At 43.9% G+C, this 14,895-nt stretch overlaps 2 protein-coding genes across 3 annotated transcripts; one reads left to right on the top strand and one right to left on the bottom strand.

Annotated features, from left to right (window-relative positions):
• Positions 1-377: 377 nt before the first annotated feature.
• rab1ba (zRAB1B, member RAS oncogene family a) lies at positions 378-4,334 on the top strand. The gene is made up of 6 exons (XM_077499072.1): positions 378-728; positions 1,640-1,712; positions 1,800-1,895; positions 1,968-2,063; positions 2,140-2,271; positions 2,722-4,334. The coding sequence occupies exons 1-6, from the start codon at positions 715-717 to the stop codon at positions 2,914-2,916; spliced, it is 606 nt and encodes a 201-aa protein (XP_077355198.1). The 5' UTR covers positions 378-714; the 3' UTR covers positions 2,917-4,334.
• Positions 4,335-5,593: 1,259 nt separating this feature from the next.
• peli3 (pellino E3 ubiquitin protein ligase family member 3) lies at positions 5,594-14,732 on the bottom strand. 2 transcript variants are annotated; one of them, XM_077499065.1, is made up of 7 exons: positions 14,530-14,732; positions 10,795-10,995; positions 9,615-9,744; positions 9,442-9,543; positions 9,150-9,362; positions 7,498-7,686; positions 5,594-6,557 (listed from the first exon to the last, which is right to left on the bottom strand). In XM_077499065.1, exons 2-7 carry the CDS (start codon positions 10,965-10,967, stop codon positions 5,958-5,960), a joined length of 1,407 nt encoding a protein of 468 aa, XP_077355191.1. In that variant the 5' UTR covers positions 10,968-10,995; positions 14,530-14,732; the 3' UTR covers positions 5,594-5,957. The 2 variants fall into 2 exon arrangements, with proteins under 2 accessions (XP_077355191.1, XP_077355190.1); XM_077499064.1 differs by having other exon boundaries at positions 5,597-6,557; positions 10,795-10,992; positions 14,530-14,729.
• Between the last annotated feature and the right edge of the window lie 163 nt (positions 14,733-14,895).

Below are 14,895 nucleotides of genomic sequence, written 5' to 3'. Positions count from 1 at the left end.
TTTTTATTTTTGCTTGATTTACTGGTGTAATTTGTTCTCCATAAGTTATTTTATATAAAGTAAAGGTGTCTTTTCAACATTTTTTGAAAATGTACAAATATGTACATGACGAAAATCAAGTCCAAAATCCTTTCAACATGCTGCACTTTATGTAAATGTACAAATATACATCAAGACCAAGCCCATCTTTTAGACTTAGTTTATTCAAAATGTACATTGAGTATGGCCACATGAAGAACACCAATTACAAATGCCTTTTTTACAACATATTTTAATGAATATAAATTAGTCCATTTTGTAACATGCCTTATTAATATATACAAATAATTTGTCATGTATATGCAGTTAAACTCGTGGCCGCTTTGTCTGTAGCGACACGTCAACTTACGCCACTTCCGCACATGCGCACTCAGCCAGTTGCAACCTCTACCGAGCAACGGTCGCAGAAAGACGGAAAAGCGAGTGTAACATTGTCACATCTAGCCAAACCTCGTCAAATACCACCGGGGCCGCAATCCAACGACGAGGAATGAACGTTATATGATTAAGCAGTGAGCGAGAGACGGCCACGGGAGTACGAATTCGGCCATTCGAGTGCATCGGCGACTGGACCAACGAGCCATTTTGCCGTAGTCGGAAGGAAGAAAGAACGAAGGGGAAGGAAGGAAAAAGGAAGAGTCGAGACGCCGACTGCCAAACATCCCGAGTGAGACCATGAATCCCGAATAGTAAGTTTAGACTTCTCGTTCCTTGTAAGCGTATACACTCCCCGCTATGTAACCGTTGGCACGTCTTACGTCGCTTATATTAATATTCATGTTAATGCCATGTTGACTTGCATGTTGATTGCATGTTAGCTTCGGCGCTGGCCGACTGGGCGTTTTATCAGGAAGTGTCAGGTCAGGTGACTGCCTCGCGAGGCTTTGATGCCACAGCAAGAACGAACAGACACGCAAGTGTTTCCTCACCTTCATCGAGCCAAAGCACATACTTGACATCAACAGCAAAAATATCACCAAAAAAAGTTTAAATGCCGATGTGATGAGAAACTAAGTCAGAACTGATTTAGTGTGAAATTTGGCCCTGTTTGCGATTATTGTGTTGTATAAACGGCAACAGGTGTACTCAAAGGTTCATTGGCCCTTCTGCCGTCTAGTGGAAGAGTATGGAATTGTTCTGCCTGTCATTATACGTCGCTGGAATAGATAGGAGAACAAATGTAAATCAGAAATTTGGCACCAAATGAGTAAACTTGAGGCAAAATTGTCATTTTCAACCATTAGACAAACAAAGGTGACTTCAACAATACTTGAATTGTAGATCAAACGTTAGACGATACTGCAGGTGGCAGATGTTTGATGCCTGAGCAGCCATCCTGAAACGAGAGACGCACGCGCACTTGTAACCGAATCCCTCCGTGCACGTGTAAACGCCACACTTGCGTGTACAATGGCTCATTGACAACCATCTCCGGTTTCTTCACAAAGAACAGAATTGCTAATTATCATTAGCGTTGTTGATTTTTCGGTTTCATTTTTATTGTTAGCCATGAATTTCCAATGTTTACCAGTCGATGTAGTTACCCACGTCGCTATTGAGTGCCTGCAGAATGATGACTGGCCTGTTTTGTTCATTGCAGCGACTATCTGTTCAAGCTGCTGCTTATCGGCGACTCCGGAGTTGGCAAATCCTGCCTGTTGCTCCGCTTCGCCGTGAGTTGCCGCACCCGCGTCTCATCGCTCGGGCGAAAGCAAGCCTGGCTCAGCTTTCCTCTAATCTTATCTTTGCCCACGTCGCAGGATGACACCTACACTGAGAGTTACATCAGCACCATCGGAGTGGACTTTAAGATTCGAACCATCGAACTGGACGGCAAGACTATCAAACTGCAGATTGTGAGCACGCGCGCGTACATCCCCGCCCACGTAGGCTAATTAGCATGCTAAGGTGGCGCTATCTTTTATCAGTGGGACACGGCGGGTCAGGAGAGGTTTCGCACCATCACCTCCAGCTACTACCGCGGCGCGCATGGCATCATCGTGGTGTACGACGTGACGGACCAGGTTAGGCGCACGGCCGGACTTTGTTGGGTGCACGTCGGTCGTCTTTGAAGCGCTAACTTGAGGTGTGACGTTGCAGGAGTCCTACAGTAACGTCAAGCAGTGGCTCCAGGAAATTGACCGTTACGCCAGCGAAAATGTCAACAAGCTTCTGGTGGGCAACAAGTGTGACCTAACCACTAAGAAAGTGGTGGACTATACAACAGCCAAGGTAAAGTAACTTTTTTTTATTAGCTCGCTCATATCCGCGCTAGTTGTGATAGCAAAATTCATAAAAAAACATAGAATTGTATTGTACCATGTGGAGCTGTGAAAATGAATCGAGTAATTGATTATCAAATTAATTGACAAGTATTTTAACACATTTGTTCCCAAAAACGTATAAATACGTTCTATTTGAAATGTTTTAAGTGTCTCAAACATATATTCATATGTTTTGTTTTTCCTTTTAAAAACGTATAAGTACGTTTTTGGGACACAAACATTTGAAATAGAACATATTTATACGTTTTTGGGAGCAAATGAGTTAATGCAAAATTAAAGTGACAGCACTAGTACCCTGTTTACTGTGATGCTTTTTTAGTACCGGTACATGATCGAACCTGATTCGAGACCCTTTGGGAAAGTTGCCACTGATGCCGACTTTGTTCCTCTTCGGCAGGAGTTTGCCGACTCCTTGTCCATCCCCTTCCTGGAAACGAGCGCCAAGAACGCCACCAACGTGGAACAGGCCTTCATGACCATGGCGGCGGAGATCAAGAAGCGCATGGGCCCCGGGGCCACGGCGGGCGGCGACAAGCCCAATCTGAAAATCGAGAGCACGCCCGTCAGGCAGTCCGGAGGCGGCTGCTGTTAAAAGGGGCTCGAACCCGAACCGCCTTCGCCGTCTCCGGTTTTCCTTTGATTCTCTCCCTGCGCTTTCCTCTGTGTGCCTCCATCCGTGACCTCCATCTCGTACCGGCGGCCCGGAACGGGAGTCCATGTTTCTGTCAGTCCAGGTTCCAAGCGCACGGGAGACAGACGTTGCTAGCTCCTGAATTGTTTTGGTAGAACATTTGATTGTTTTTCGTTTGTGACGGAGGTTAATGTTTTGTTTTTCACTTTGAAAGATCCACTTTACTTTTAAGAGCGCACTGTCTGTGCCGTTTACTTCATACGGTTGTCCATGTTTAGCACACCACCTTTGTTCAAGGCAGTTTAATGGTGACGAGGCGCCATCATCATCCTTGTCTGTCCCGTCGCCATCCAGTCGGCCCAAATCTGTTAAAGTGACACCAGTGCGAGCATCTCAGCATGCTTGTCTTGAGAGAGCATTCAAACGTTTTGCGCTGCTTGGGTATGTCTGAACCCAACAGAGCCTCGTGAATTTCGTCCTCTCCAAAACCAGATGGTGACTTGCTTTGTATAATGGCACTAGAAGGGAAAAAAAAAAACACTGCTGGTGGTCGTCGCTTCCCACACGCGTCTCTTCAAGTGCTTTGATTCCACCTTTGTTGGAACCGGCGTGCCAGATTCAGGATGATGACACGCTCTCCAACTAAAGCTGCTCTTTACTCTTAGTGGGCTCCTGATAACGTTGGCTTATGATTAAGGACTGTGAGGTTGTGGTTGATTAAATAGCAAGTCCTGGTTCTCTTTCCCGGGCTTGACTTTCTGGCCCGCTGATTTGTTTGGAGCACGTCAGGGACGGACTGGTCTTGATTTTTCCAGACTGGATATGATCTCCCGACTTGTCTGCTCCATCTTTCCACACTCCTCAGCATCCTCCCTGGCTCCGAATTTGTCAAGAAGCAGGTTTAATGTCAGGACAGGGGGCTAAGTGTGAATGTTTTTTCTTTTCTTTTTGTGGCAAGACTGAGTTGAAACATTACATTCTGGATGAATTTTGACAATTGCGACACCGGCCTCACTCCAGCAGATGCAGGATATATCGTGAATGTTGTGCTTTGGTGACTGCTTCTCTCATTTCAACTTGCTCTTGTACTAATTTTCACATCTTGATGATTGTTTACTGCGGGGCGTGTAATCGCAAACTTTCTGTCTTCGTACACGTCGCGACGCAGGTGACGTTCACAGCTTTTGTACACGTCTTCATTGGCTTGTTTAAACAAAAATAAGTACACACACTGACGCACACCAGGCACCTGTCGGTTTCTTTTTTCTTTTTGTTTTGCTTGTTCACTTGGTGCTGTCTCCTGCTGATTTTTGCCATGTTTGTCTGTACATATTATAAATATCTATATAATAAAATAATGAAAAAGTTCAGCTGTAAAAGTAGTCGTGTTGTTTTCTTGTAAATCTTCTGTTGTCATGGCAACCTTGGATTTATTTCATTGTATCCGTTTAATTTGGTGGACCTGTTTCATCCAAGTTATTTTTATTTGACGTATATTTAATTTTATTGTGTGTATGCCCTCAATCTTGTTTCCACTTCAAGGTCACATGACCATCATACGGGCGCTGTTAACGGAGGACAATTGATGACACTAAACTGCAACCCAGTCAGACATGGAAGTAACGTAAAGTCAGTGCTCAATCTCTTCTATAGACCCTTCCAGTTGACGTCACTGCTTAGCTTCCGCTGCGCCTGACGGAGGGCAAACGTCCCATAACAAATGAATGTACAGAGCTTGATTTTCGGCGAGCGTTTTCGTTAAAAGGTCGGAAATATGTCAAGTGTCACAAAAACGTCCCGAGTAGGACACTACATTACTGCGACTCATTGAAACCAGTCGTTTGGAGCCGCTAGCTACAAAAAAAAAAGGAGTTTGTTGGAAGGCAACGTGGAAGCGGAAGCTTAAGGTATGTTTTTGCTTGAAACAGTATACGTCGATCACTACTTTCATGGTGTAAATTGTCATTCATTAAATCGTTTTGACTCCGGATATACTTGTCTTGCTGTATATCAAAGTTTTCAGCTATCTTACCTTGCTAGCTGCTAACAAACAAATTGACGCCTTGCCCTCAGCGTGACGTCACACTGGAAGGGTATATAGTTCAACAACTACAAACAGAAGCAAGAGTATTGTATTCGATCAATAAAAGTGAAGTCAACCAAAAAAAATTGTTTACAGTATGTAAGCACCACCATTAGCCTAAACATGGCATTCGGTTGATTAGTGTTTGTGGAATATGAATTAAGCAGCAAAATGCACCCATATTCATCCATTTGGGGCGGCCATTTTGTTGTTGACTGAAAATAACATCAGTGGCTCGGGTAACGACCAATCAAGGTTCAGCTTGTGAACGTCACATAACCAAACTCAGAAAACATGGGCCGTGATGGGACGTTCGCAAGCCGAACCGTGATTGGTCATTGCCTGAGCCCTCTGTGATGTCATTTTCAGTCGACAGCAAGTGGTAAAATGGCCACTCCCGTGATGAATAAACACAGGTGGCTTTTGCGGCTTTATTCATATTCCACAAACAAAATATTAATCAGAATGCCGTGTTTTGACTAGTGAGGCAGCATAGATAGCTGTTAAGACATTTTTTTGGGCTAACACGGTATTTTTCCCAGTTTTTGTGATTTATTTAATCTCTTGTCCTCCTGATCACTGGTTCCCGCTGACCTTGAGTTATTTTTAGCATGATTGAAGTGTGGCGTGCACCTACCTCCCGATACTTGACTTTCATCTGGTGACGTCGGCGACACACTAATTAGCGTCACACTCATGTCAACACAATTTATTTACAAATTCTGCATATACACACACACACACACACACACACACACACACCATGTACCACCTCAGTCTGGCCTTCTGCTTCCGTTAAAAAGGAATTGAGGTGTTTCGGGGTGCCTGGAACGGATTCATTGTCTTATTTCAATGAGAGGTACGAGCGTGGTGATGGAGCGAATCAAAGTGTTATGTCGAGGAACCACCGTAGCGGTTTTCAGTCGACGGGGCCCTGGAAGATGAGTTTGATGTGGCCCTGCTCGCCCGTCAACCAGGTCCCGCAGAAGGGGCAGGCGGCGTGGAAGGCGTGCGTCCCGTGCGGCAGCGGGATCTGACTCCAACCGACCGCCGTCTTTTGGGAGCAAACGTGACCGCAGGGGCAGAAGGCGTGCGTGGGCGCCCCCGCGTCCAGATACAAGCCCCCTTCGCAGCCCAGCCACAGCGGAACGTAGGGGCCCACCCGCCTGCACATGGGGCACTCCCTCTCGCCGGTGGCGGCCGGGGCGGTGCCGCTCGGGCCGGCGGGGCTCTTCTCCTTGCGGTATCCCCAGTTGTGGTAGCCGTGCACGTGGCCGCAGTTGACGTACACCCACGGCTGCTTCTTGTCCACGATCTCGCGCTGCGCCAGGCTGGGGAAGGCCAGCGTGTTGAAGCCCACGGGGCACTGGGGCCGGGCGGCGTTCAGCTCCTGGCGCAGGGACTCCAGTTGCTTGAGGGTGGGCGTGCGACGCAGCCCGCCGGGAGTCCGCCACAGAAGCGTGGCCCCGCACAGGTCGATCAGGGAGCCGTCCTGGAGGGTGTTGGACTCGTTGTCCACCTGCACCGGGGGACATCAGTAACACAAGTTGAAAGTGGTCCGAGCTAATAACTTTGGCATTCTAGAAGGACTACATGAAACTAGTGAGGCAATAGGGCGACCAGATTTTCTAAATTAATATTCGGGACACAATTTCGCTGATAATCAAATAAATAGTAAATTCTCACCAGACACTATGACTATAATTTAATCCCTAGTCAATCTGGTGGCCAGTGGTTATGTTATTGTGGGAATGCTGACGCCGTTTTTGTAATAATTACCATTGCTTCAACCGTTCTCTTATGCTCAGAGGCTGCATCAAAGCCTTGTGCATGCTCAAGCACAACTTTTTCCTCTGAGGGCCACATACAGAAAAATAAAAAGCTGCAAGGGCCACTTTGATTTTTTTTTTAAGTTATTTATTAACACATTCATTCCCAGACCAGCAAAAAATGCATCATTTGACGTCTTTTTCCGTCAGTGGCAGTGAATGAGTTAAACATGGTAAAAATCAGTGAAGCAATTATAAATTGTAATAGTGACCCCTGTGTGCCACTATAATAGATACGCCTCTCCACTGAGCAGCAGCTGAATCCCAATTTGACATTTTGAACCACAAGAACAATCGGTCGTCAACTGACCACACTTCAGAACCATTCATCTAATGTGATGTTTTCACAAATTGGACCTTGACACTAAGCAACAAGTGGATGAAACTATTTTTATTTCTGAAACTGAATAGTCGTAGTAGTTTGGACACCCCCTGCTCTAGCATTAAAAAACAACAAAAAAAACAACATAAAAACGTATAAATACGTCTTTGGGGCACTGGTAATATTTAAAATAGAACCTATTTATACGTTTTTTGGAGCAAATGAGTTAAAAACAAATGTGTGAATTTGTTTTACAGGGTCTTGCATGAAGCATGTGATGAGCAGCACATTTTGCCATCAATTCGTACCAACTTTCCCCTCTGTTGCGCCGATCGGGTCTCCCTCAAGGCGAAGACGTTGCCGCAGACGGAGATTTCCCTCCACACGCCCGGAGCCGGCTCGGACACAAAATCGCCAGCCGGGTGCATGACCAGCACGCCGTTGGTGGTCAGGCCGTCCATCAGGCCGTCCGACGTCCTCCACTTGGCTGCGCGCTCCTGCGAGGAGGAGGAGATGGACGTCAAGGTGAGAAGAAAACGTGGGGAGGCCCGAAGGGAGGATGTTGGAGGTGGATGTCAGGTGGGTGCTGCTATTTTTAGCCGTGTGCTGTAGTGACTCATGCCGAGAGGTTCACCCACGCCTAAGAATAAACTCATTCCCGAGAATAAGTATGATCAAGACAAATGAGCTCTTACGCAACGCAAAACATTTTTCTGAGAAGCTGCAGTCGGACCGGAGTGATGTCATAGTTAGCGAGGAATTAGAAGTCTGTGTGCGATCTGATGAATGTTGCATGGGTTGAAGTCATGCTGACTTGAGGAAGCTATTATTAGATCTGCGCCGCTCTCACGTTTTCAACAAACGGATGAGAGCGGCGCCCAATGTAACCTTCAAGACGCAGCTTCCCTCAAATCAATTACAGTCAAACCTCCGTTTTCGAACGGTTCTGTTCTCGACCAAATCGGTTTTCGACCAGAAAATTTGAGAATTTTATGTCTCAGAACTCGTCCAAAAAAATCGGCTCTCGAACTGAAAAAAACGAGCGTACCTGAACGCGACTCAAACAACACACAAACAACTTAAACCAAAAGCTGCAAACAATGAACATATGTATGACGATTTAAGAAATGCTGTAAGTGCATTTTTTTCCCTCATTTTAGATAGGATGTTTTCTATTAAAATAAAACATTGTCTATTTCTACCCTTTTCTATTTATGGTAAACAGTAGGGGTGTTAAAAAAAAAACGATTCGGCAATATATCGTGATATTACATCTCGCAATTCTCGAATCGATTCAATAGGCAGCCAAATCGATTTTTAAACATCCATATTTGATGGAAAAATATTTACCACAACGTCTTCGGGTTCACACCTTAAGCATGAAAGAATGTTATATTAATGGAACATTAAACCTTAATATTTTATTTCAATGCTGTTTAAATATGAAACAGATTACAACCTGTATAAGACGTTATAGGCGTTTCAGGTAAATAAATAATACATTTTCATACAAATCTTACATTGTACAAGTTTACTAATTAGTATTTTCTAAATTTGAATTAAAAAAAAAAAAGTCGCAACGATCGACTTATGAATTCATTTCGGGATTAATCATTATCGAATCGAATCGTGACCTATGAATCGTGATGCGAATCGAGTCGTCAGGTACTAGGCAATTCACACCCCTAGTAAACAGTATACAGTGCAGTTTATGGTGTAAAATAGTCCAAAAAAAACTTAGAATTTTTTTTTTTTTTATACTTGGAACGGATTAAAATTATTTACATTAATTATAATGGGAAAAATTGTTTCGGATTTCGAACAATTCGCTTTTGGAACAGCCTTCTGGAACGGATTATGCTCGAAAACCGAGGTTTGACTGTACATCTTTTTTTTTTTGAATGAATGAATGAATAATATGAGAGTGCCAATTGATTAGGTACACTCGGGCCTAACTCACCCCCAGGAAGATGTTTTTCGAGGAGTCAAATCCGGCGGCGTAAATGCGTGCTGTGTAGGGGGCGTTGCGCTCGCACATGATGCGGCAGGCGTAACGGGAGATGGTGCTCTGCGCCGACTGACCTCCGCCCCCCTCGCCGCTGGCGCAACCGCCGCCTCCGCCGGACGTGTCCGTTACCACAAAGTCGATCATGCTCTCCGTGGAGCGGCCGATCTGGCGGGAGACAAAACGCGACGAGTCACCCGGCGTTGTTGAGCGCCCCCCTCCCCGCGATGCGTTGTGTCCCGCTCACCTGAAACATGTCCGTGTTTGTGTCATGCGTGTACTCCACGATGACGGAGTGGCTGCGAGAGAGTGTGTAGGAGATGCTGTGCTGGCTTTTGTTGCTGAGGGCCTGACGAAGAAAACAATTGTCAGTTCTCCTTCGTGAATTTGGAATCACCGTCACAATATGTTGTTTGTCACCTTGGACACAAGCGGCGTCGAGATGTTGTGGATGACGTCAGGTTTGACCCCGTTGGCTTTTGGTCTCTTGTAAAGGGCCAGGCGACTCCTCCTGCGACCTTTGTCCCCACTGGCCAGCGAGCCATTGTGCCTGGAAAGGATTGCACAAACTATATCAGGTCCCCACAATGCACCTCAACCTGTTTTTTGTGTGCATAAATCCCATTTTATGTGTTTGCAACCATGAACCAGCATCCAAACAAATCTGTCAAAATCCTATACAAATACTTGTTTGGTTATCTATCAATACTGGCACTATAATATCAATCTAGCTACTAGATTGATATTATAGTGCCAGTATATCCAAATGTCACGATACGATAATTATCACGATACTGTGGGGAGGTTGGTGATATTTAAAAAAAGGTCACAATATTGTAAAGAAAAGAGCTCATCCTAAAAAAAAAAAGCACAATATGTGCTTTTGTATATAACATTTGTTATTATTATTATTATTATGTTTTATTATTATTATTATTATGTTATTATTATTATGTTATGTTGTTAATGCATGCACACATTGAGTTCCTCCACATATTGACTTGCTTCACAGGCATATTATGTTCCCCTTCATCTGACAATTAGTGTAGATTTTAAACATAGAAGGCCCAAAACATCCCTAATGAAAATTAAATTGCACTAAAAAAAAACTAGCCACCAGAGGGTGCTAGAACTACACACAAATAGAAATCAACCTGACTCTTTTAACAGATGTGTTGCATTTAAATAGCGTGAACTTGACGACGACGTTATTGTGGCAGTTTTAATATCACGATATCACAATATTGCGCTTATCGTTACATCCCTACTTGGTATCGGACCGATACCACAATTTGAAGTATTGCACACCACTAGTTTTAATGAAAACAAATTGCTCTGGCCTACGGAGTTCCCCAGGGGTCAATTCTGGGGCCCTAACTGTACAAGCTGTGCATGATTCCATTAGGCCAGTTTTAGTTACAACGTACAAAGATGACACTACAGTTCATGGGCCTGTAAATTGACATCAGTATGCGGATGCAACAATGCAAATAATTGTCTCCGACTAATCTCAGACAAAAGCCAAAATCATGCGACAAACGTCACTGTCATCACGGAGGTACTTCCCTCCAAGAGCCAAAGTGTCATTTCGGTGTCTCACCCCAAGACGATGAGCTCGCCGTAGGTGACAGGCTCCCTGTCATCGGGAAAGACTCCGTCCGGAAGCCGAGAGCTGGAGCCCAAGGGAGGCGAGGGCTGGCTCTTGTTGCAGGATGGGCGCAGCTCCAGAGATGGGGGGGGACACAGCGCCTCTGAGCTACCCTCCAAAACCATGCCCACTGGCCACCACTGGCGATTGCTGCTGGGGACACGCGGTTAGTTCCAAAAGCACGTTAGCTTTCCTCGTGTTTTTTTATTTTTTACACAAAAACAATACACAAACTCTCGCTAGTGTTGCAAACAAAAAAGAAACAGCAAGGCATGTTTACATTTCTATGCGCCAACTCTGTTCAGTTCCACATATCAAAAACAAGGCTTCCCTCGTGTGAGCATGCGTACGACGGCGACAAGCGTGGTGGGCAGGGTGATGGATTGCCAGGCTTTTTCTAATCAAGCCACAGTCGCGTCTCGTGGGTGGGGAGGAGAGGACAAAAGAGGAGACAAAGGAAGAGGAGATCTCGAGAAGTCAAAGCCATTGTCACACCCCTACACACGTTTGTATAATGAAAAGGTTTTGAATAATTACTAACAAAAAAAAAAAAAAGTATTTTTTTTCTTTAATATTATTACTGTTGTTTACATTTATGGTTATGTCAAAATGATAATTTTCACTGCCTTAATTAGACCCTTCTCGCTGACATCACTTTACCCAGAATGCTTAGCTACCGCTTAACCTCCTGGAGGGCAATCAATAGTAATACACGGAGAAAGCATTGTTTTTTTGTTAGCGTTATGTTTAAATGGTGAGAAAGTATGACAAATCTAGCAAAAAAAAACACACAAAAAAAAACGTCCCTAGTACGGTTTTTCACAACCCAAAGTAAGTAAGTAAGTAAACTTAGATAAAGTGTTGTGATTGTCATGTGACAATGTTTGCAAGACCTACGAAAAATGTTCAATGATATAAAATCAACGTGAAACATTTGTAATTACAATTAATTGTTGACTATTCCAACATTGGGTTTTGTGTGCCTGATTGCTGAAAATCACGTCCCATTGTTTTTTAATTTTTTTTTTGGAAACATTTTGTTCAAACTTGAATAATTATTAAAGAAAAGAAACACAAGTCGTATGATATGCAACCAGGTACACAAGTCAAGGTACCGGTAGGTTTATTACTTTATTCATATGGCACATTTGTCACATCTGCCAGGAATTTACAATCAAAAGTTAATGTTATGGCCCACTTTGAAAAAGAGAAAACTACTTGATATAAAGTAATCGGAACATATCCTTGTATTTTTTGAGGGTGCAAAGCAGTCACGTCATAGGTAAGCTTGCCACCGTGCCGGGGCGGAGTGGTCAATATTTTACAAGTTAAAAAACCAAAACAAGTTATAAATCTTTAATTAAAAAAATATATATAGCTAGTTTCCTCCTGTAAACATCATTAAGCATATAAGTTATACATGTATTTAAGGCAAGTTGTAAAATGTCTGAAGCCCTTGTTTATGTTGAACAAATTTAAAACTACTTTTCTACTCAGTACTGTCTCATATATTCTCCAATTTCAATATTTTAAAATGTATAGGATCGTATGCCGAGAAACGTTTCTTTGGAGGAGCAATATGGCGGCCTCGCGGATTCAAAAGTCTTGGCCTATCGGCTATCCAGTCATATTATTCAGATAAGTGGGCGGAAATTTGCTGCCGTTCCGCACCTCAAACGTAACCTGGGGAGAGTAGTGTACATAGTCTGATTTGTTTCTGCTTTCTACCTGCAAATACAGGTTACCTTTTTGTTACTTGTGGTGGTTGTGCTGATGGATCGGCAACATAAAGACGACGGAAATATAGTCAGCGGCTTGTGACATAATCGAATCTATTTCTTGTCCTGACCTTGAACGGAATTACAAAATGCATTCACGTTTAATAGCATCAAGCGTGCGTGCGCGTCTGCTCCACATTATGTAAGATGAAGAGTGCTACGTACCTCCCACACAACTCTCGCTTCTCAAACGCTCCAAAACTTTCAAAGTACTCGACGCTATCGTGTTGCCTCGTTTGGGCTCCAGACGCTTGTGCCACAAGACGTCTACATCCACACACTAGTCAGAAGGTTGCAAAATAACATTTGGGCAAGCCATTTGAGCATTTAACTACTTGAGCGTTGAATTAGCCATGGACAATTCATTAGCAATGCTTTGGTTTTCCACGTTTGTACATTTGGAAATCCATTTGAAAATGTATTCCATATTCTTTATAGCTTAAGGTCCATACGAGTATGCACTAGTAAAATGACTGGCTTAGTCACTCCTTTGTTTTGTTTTGTTTTTATTCGACACTCAGAACATTGGCACCTTGAGATACGAGTGACGTCACTTACGAGCTATAGTTCAGGCTTTTTTTTTTCTCTGACTTGCGAGCGCAAACTCGACATACGGCGGCAGTGAACTCATTCAACTCACTTGACAATAAGAGCTTTGCTGCTGTTTAACGCCACTCCCGTTGAAGTTGACATAAAAAAAAACCTCAAATTAAACAGACTAACATGCTGTGACATGCAAACTATGTTTGCTGAAGAACGGCCCTTACTAGTTTTATGCTAATATAAATGAAAAAGGCTAACGGTTAGCATCATTAGTTCGGTTTTACAAATCATTTAAATGGTTATTTGAACAACTGTACAACGAGTAGATGGTTAAAACAGGCATATTCTTTATCCTCTAAGAAAATGACAAATATTGCAAGTAATTTACTACTACTAGTACTAGTAGTCGTAGTAGTCGAAGTCTACTGTGTTTGTATGACTGTATTATTATACATTACTGCCTCCTGGTGGCCAAGGCGGGCATACCAGAAGGAGCAGCAATGCTGAATTGGTTTGCAGCATTAATCATGATGCACAAACTGTTTAATTCTGTTTAATAATAGTCTGTACAATATTATAGGGTGCTGTTTTTCCTCATAAACAAAAACACAAGCACATTTTATTATTATTTGATTAGCACAGATGAACAGCATTTCCACTACAGTATAAGATGAAGTATGATTTGCGATAAAATTGTTTTGTTTTGTGTTGCGAGTGTTCATGGAACGTATTAAGCTCGTATCTCAAGGAACCACTGTAAATAAATTATTTGTTATGTCCAAATTAGCCAGGTCAACTGAATCCATGCCAGATGTATATTTGGCGCTAAGACCGACATTTATCCTCGCACTAAACGAGCAAGTGAAGCCAAAGATGAGTCAGGTGTGTGATCCTGAGCAGTGAACAGGAGCAGCATCAGCCGTTTTGAACACATTTGATCCTCAAGACCAGCCCTCAATTCGTCCTCCACCTTCTCGCGTGCGAGGATGAGGAGGATTGAGTCACCTGATCAATAGGCCATAAACGCCTGTGAAGAGAACGCGGGCGTCCAGTGAGCATTTTGCTATCCACAAGTACTCAGCATCTGGCTTAACAAGTGCAGACACTGCCATTGTTTTGGGGGTTTTTCAGTACGCGCTGCCACGCACGCGCACACAGGGGATTCCGTTTCCAGAAAACATCAGCACGCACGCGCGCGGCGCTCACCCACCCAAAAGAGCAGCAACAATCCCGGATGCGACAAGACATGAATGCGACATGAATGTCGGGGCAGAAATTGAGCAGATGACGGGCCGCCGCCGAGCTGCCATTTGCTTTCTCGCTCAAGCTAAGCGGCACACAAAAACACGTCAACGGACTCACGTACCCGCTGAGCTTTTCCAACGGAGATCGCAAACCGCTCTGGAATTCCTCCTTTTGGATTAGGGGGTCCTGACAGTCCACGTCAGTCCCACCTAGAGGGAAGAAGAGACGTGAGCATCAAGCGTCTCTCGCCCTCTCCCTCACTCCCTCTCTCTCTCCCCCAGCTCGCTCTCTCAGAGAAATTGGTGGTGCGTTCAATGAACACGGTAAATCCCTGAACGCAGCCACGCGGCCAAAAGCTTTATTCATCATCATGTTAAATAAACACTGTCATGGGTAGCTAACAGCACTTTGGGGCACATACAGTAGTTATTCCATGCTCTAATGGGCCACCGATTCCTAAAGATCATCAAGTGGGCTGTGGAAGTTT

Source organism: Festucalex cinctus, chromosome 16 (genome assembly GCF_051991245.1).
Source record: "Festucalex cinctus isolate MCC-2025b chromosome 16, RoL_Fcin_1.0, whole genome shotgun sequence".
Taxonomy (NCBI): domain Eukaryota; kingdom Metazoa; phylum Chordata; class Actinopteri; order Syngnathiformes; family Syngnathidae; genus Festucalex; species Festucalex cinctus.
The sequence above is the reverse complement of the archived record's forward strand: the minus strand, read 5'-3'. Positions and strand labels throughout refer to the sequence as shown.

Bases quoted from the DNA above. Each gene is read 5' to 3' on its own strand.
- peli3 (XM_077499065.1), bottom strand. From the start codon at position 10,967: ATGGTTTTGGAGGGTAGCTCAGAGGCGCTGTGTCCCCCCCCATCTCTG. The intron at 9,745-10,794 runs GTGAGACACCGA...AATCCTTTCCAG, and splicing joins GGCGAGCTCATCGTCTTGGG to GCACAATGGCTCGCTGGCCA. The intron at 6,558-7,497 runs GTACGAATTGAT...CCCCCGGTGCAG, and splicing joins CGCAACAGAGGGGAAAGTTG to GTGGACAACGAGTCCAACAC.
- rab1ba (XM_077499072.1), top strand. The intron at 1,713-1,799 runs GTGAGTTGCCGC...CCCACGTCGCAG, and splicing joins GCCTGTTGCTCCGCTTCGCC to GATGACACCTACACTGAGAG. The intron at 2,272-2,721 runs GTAAAGTAACTT...CCTCTTCGGCAG, and splicing joins TGGACTATACAACAGCCAAG to GAGTTTGCCGACTCCTTGTC.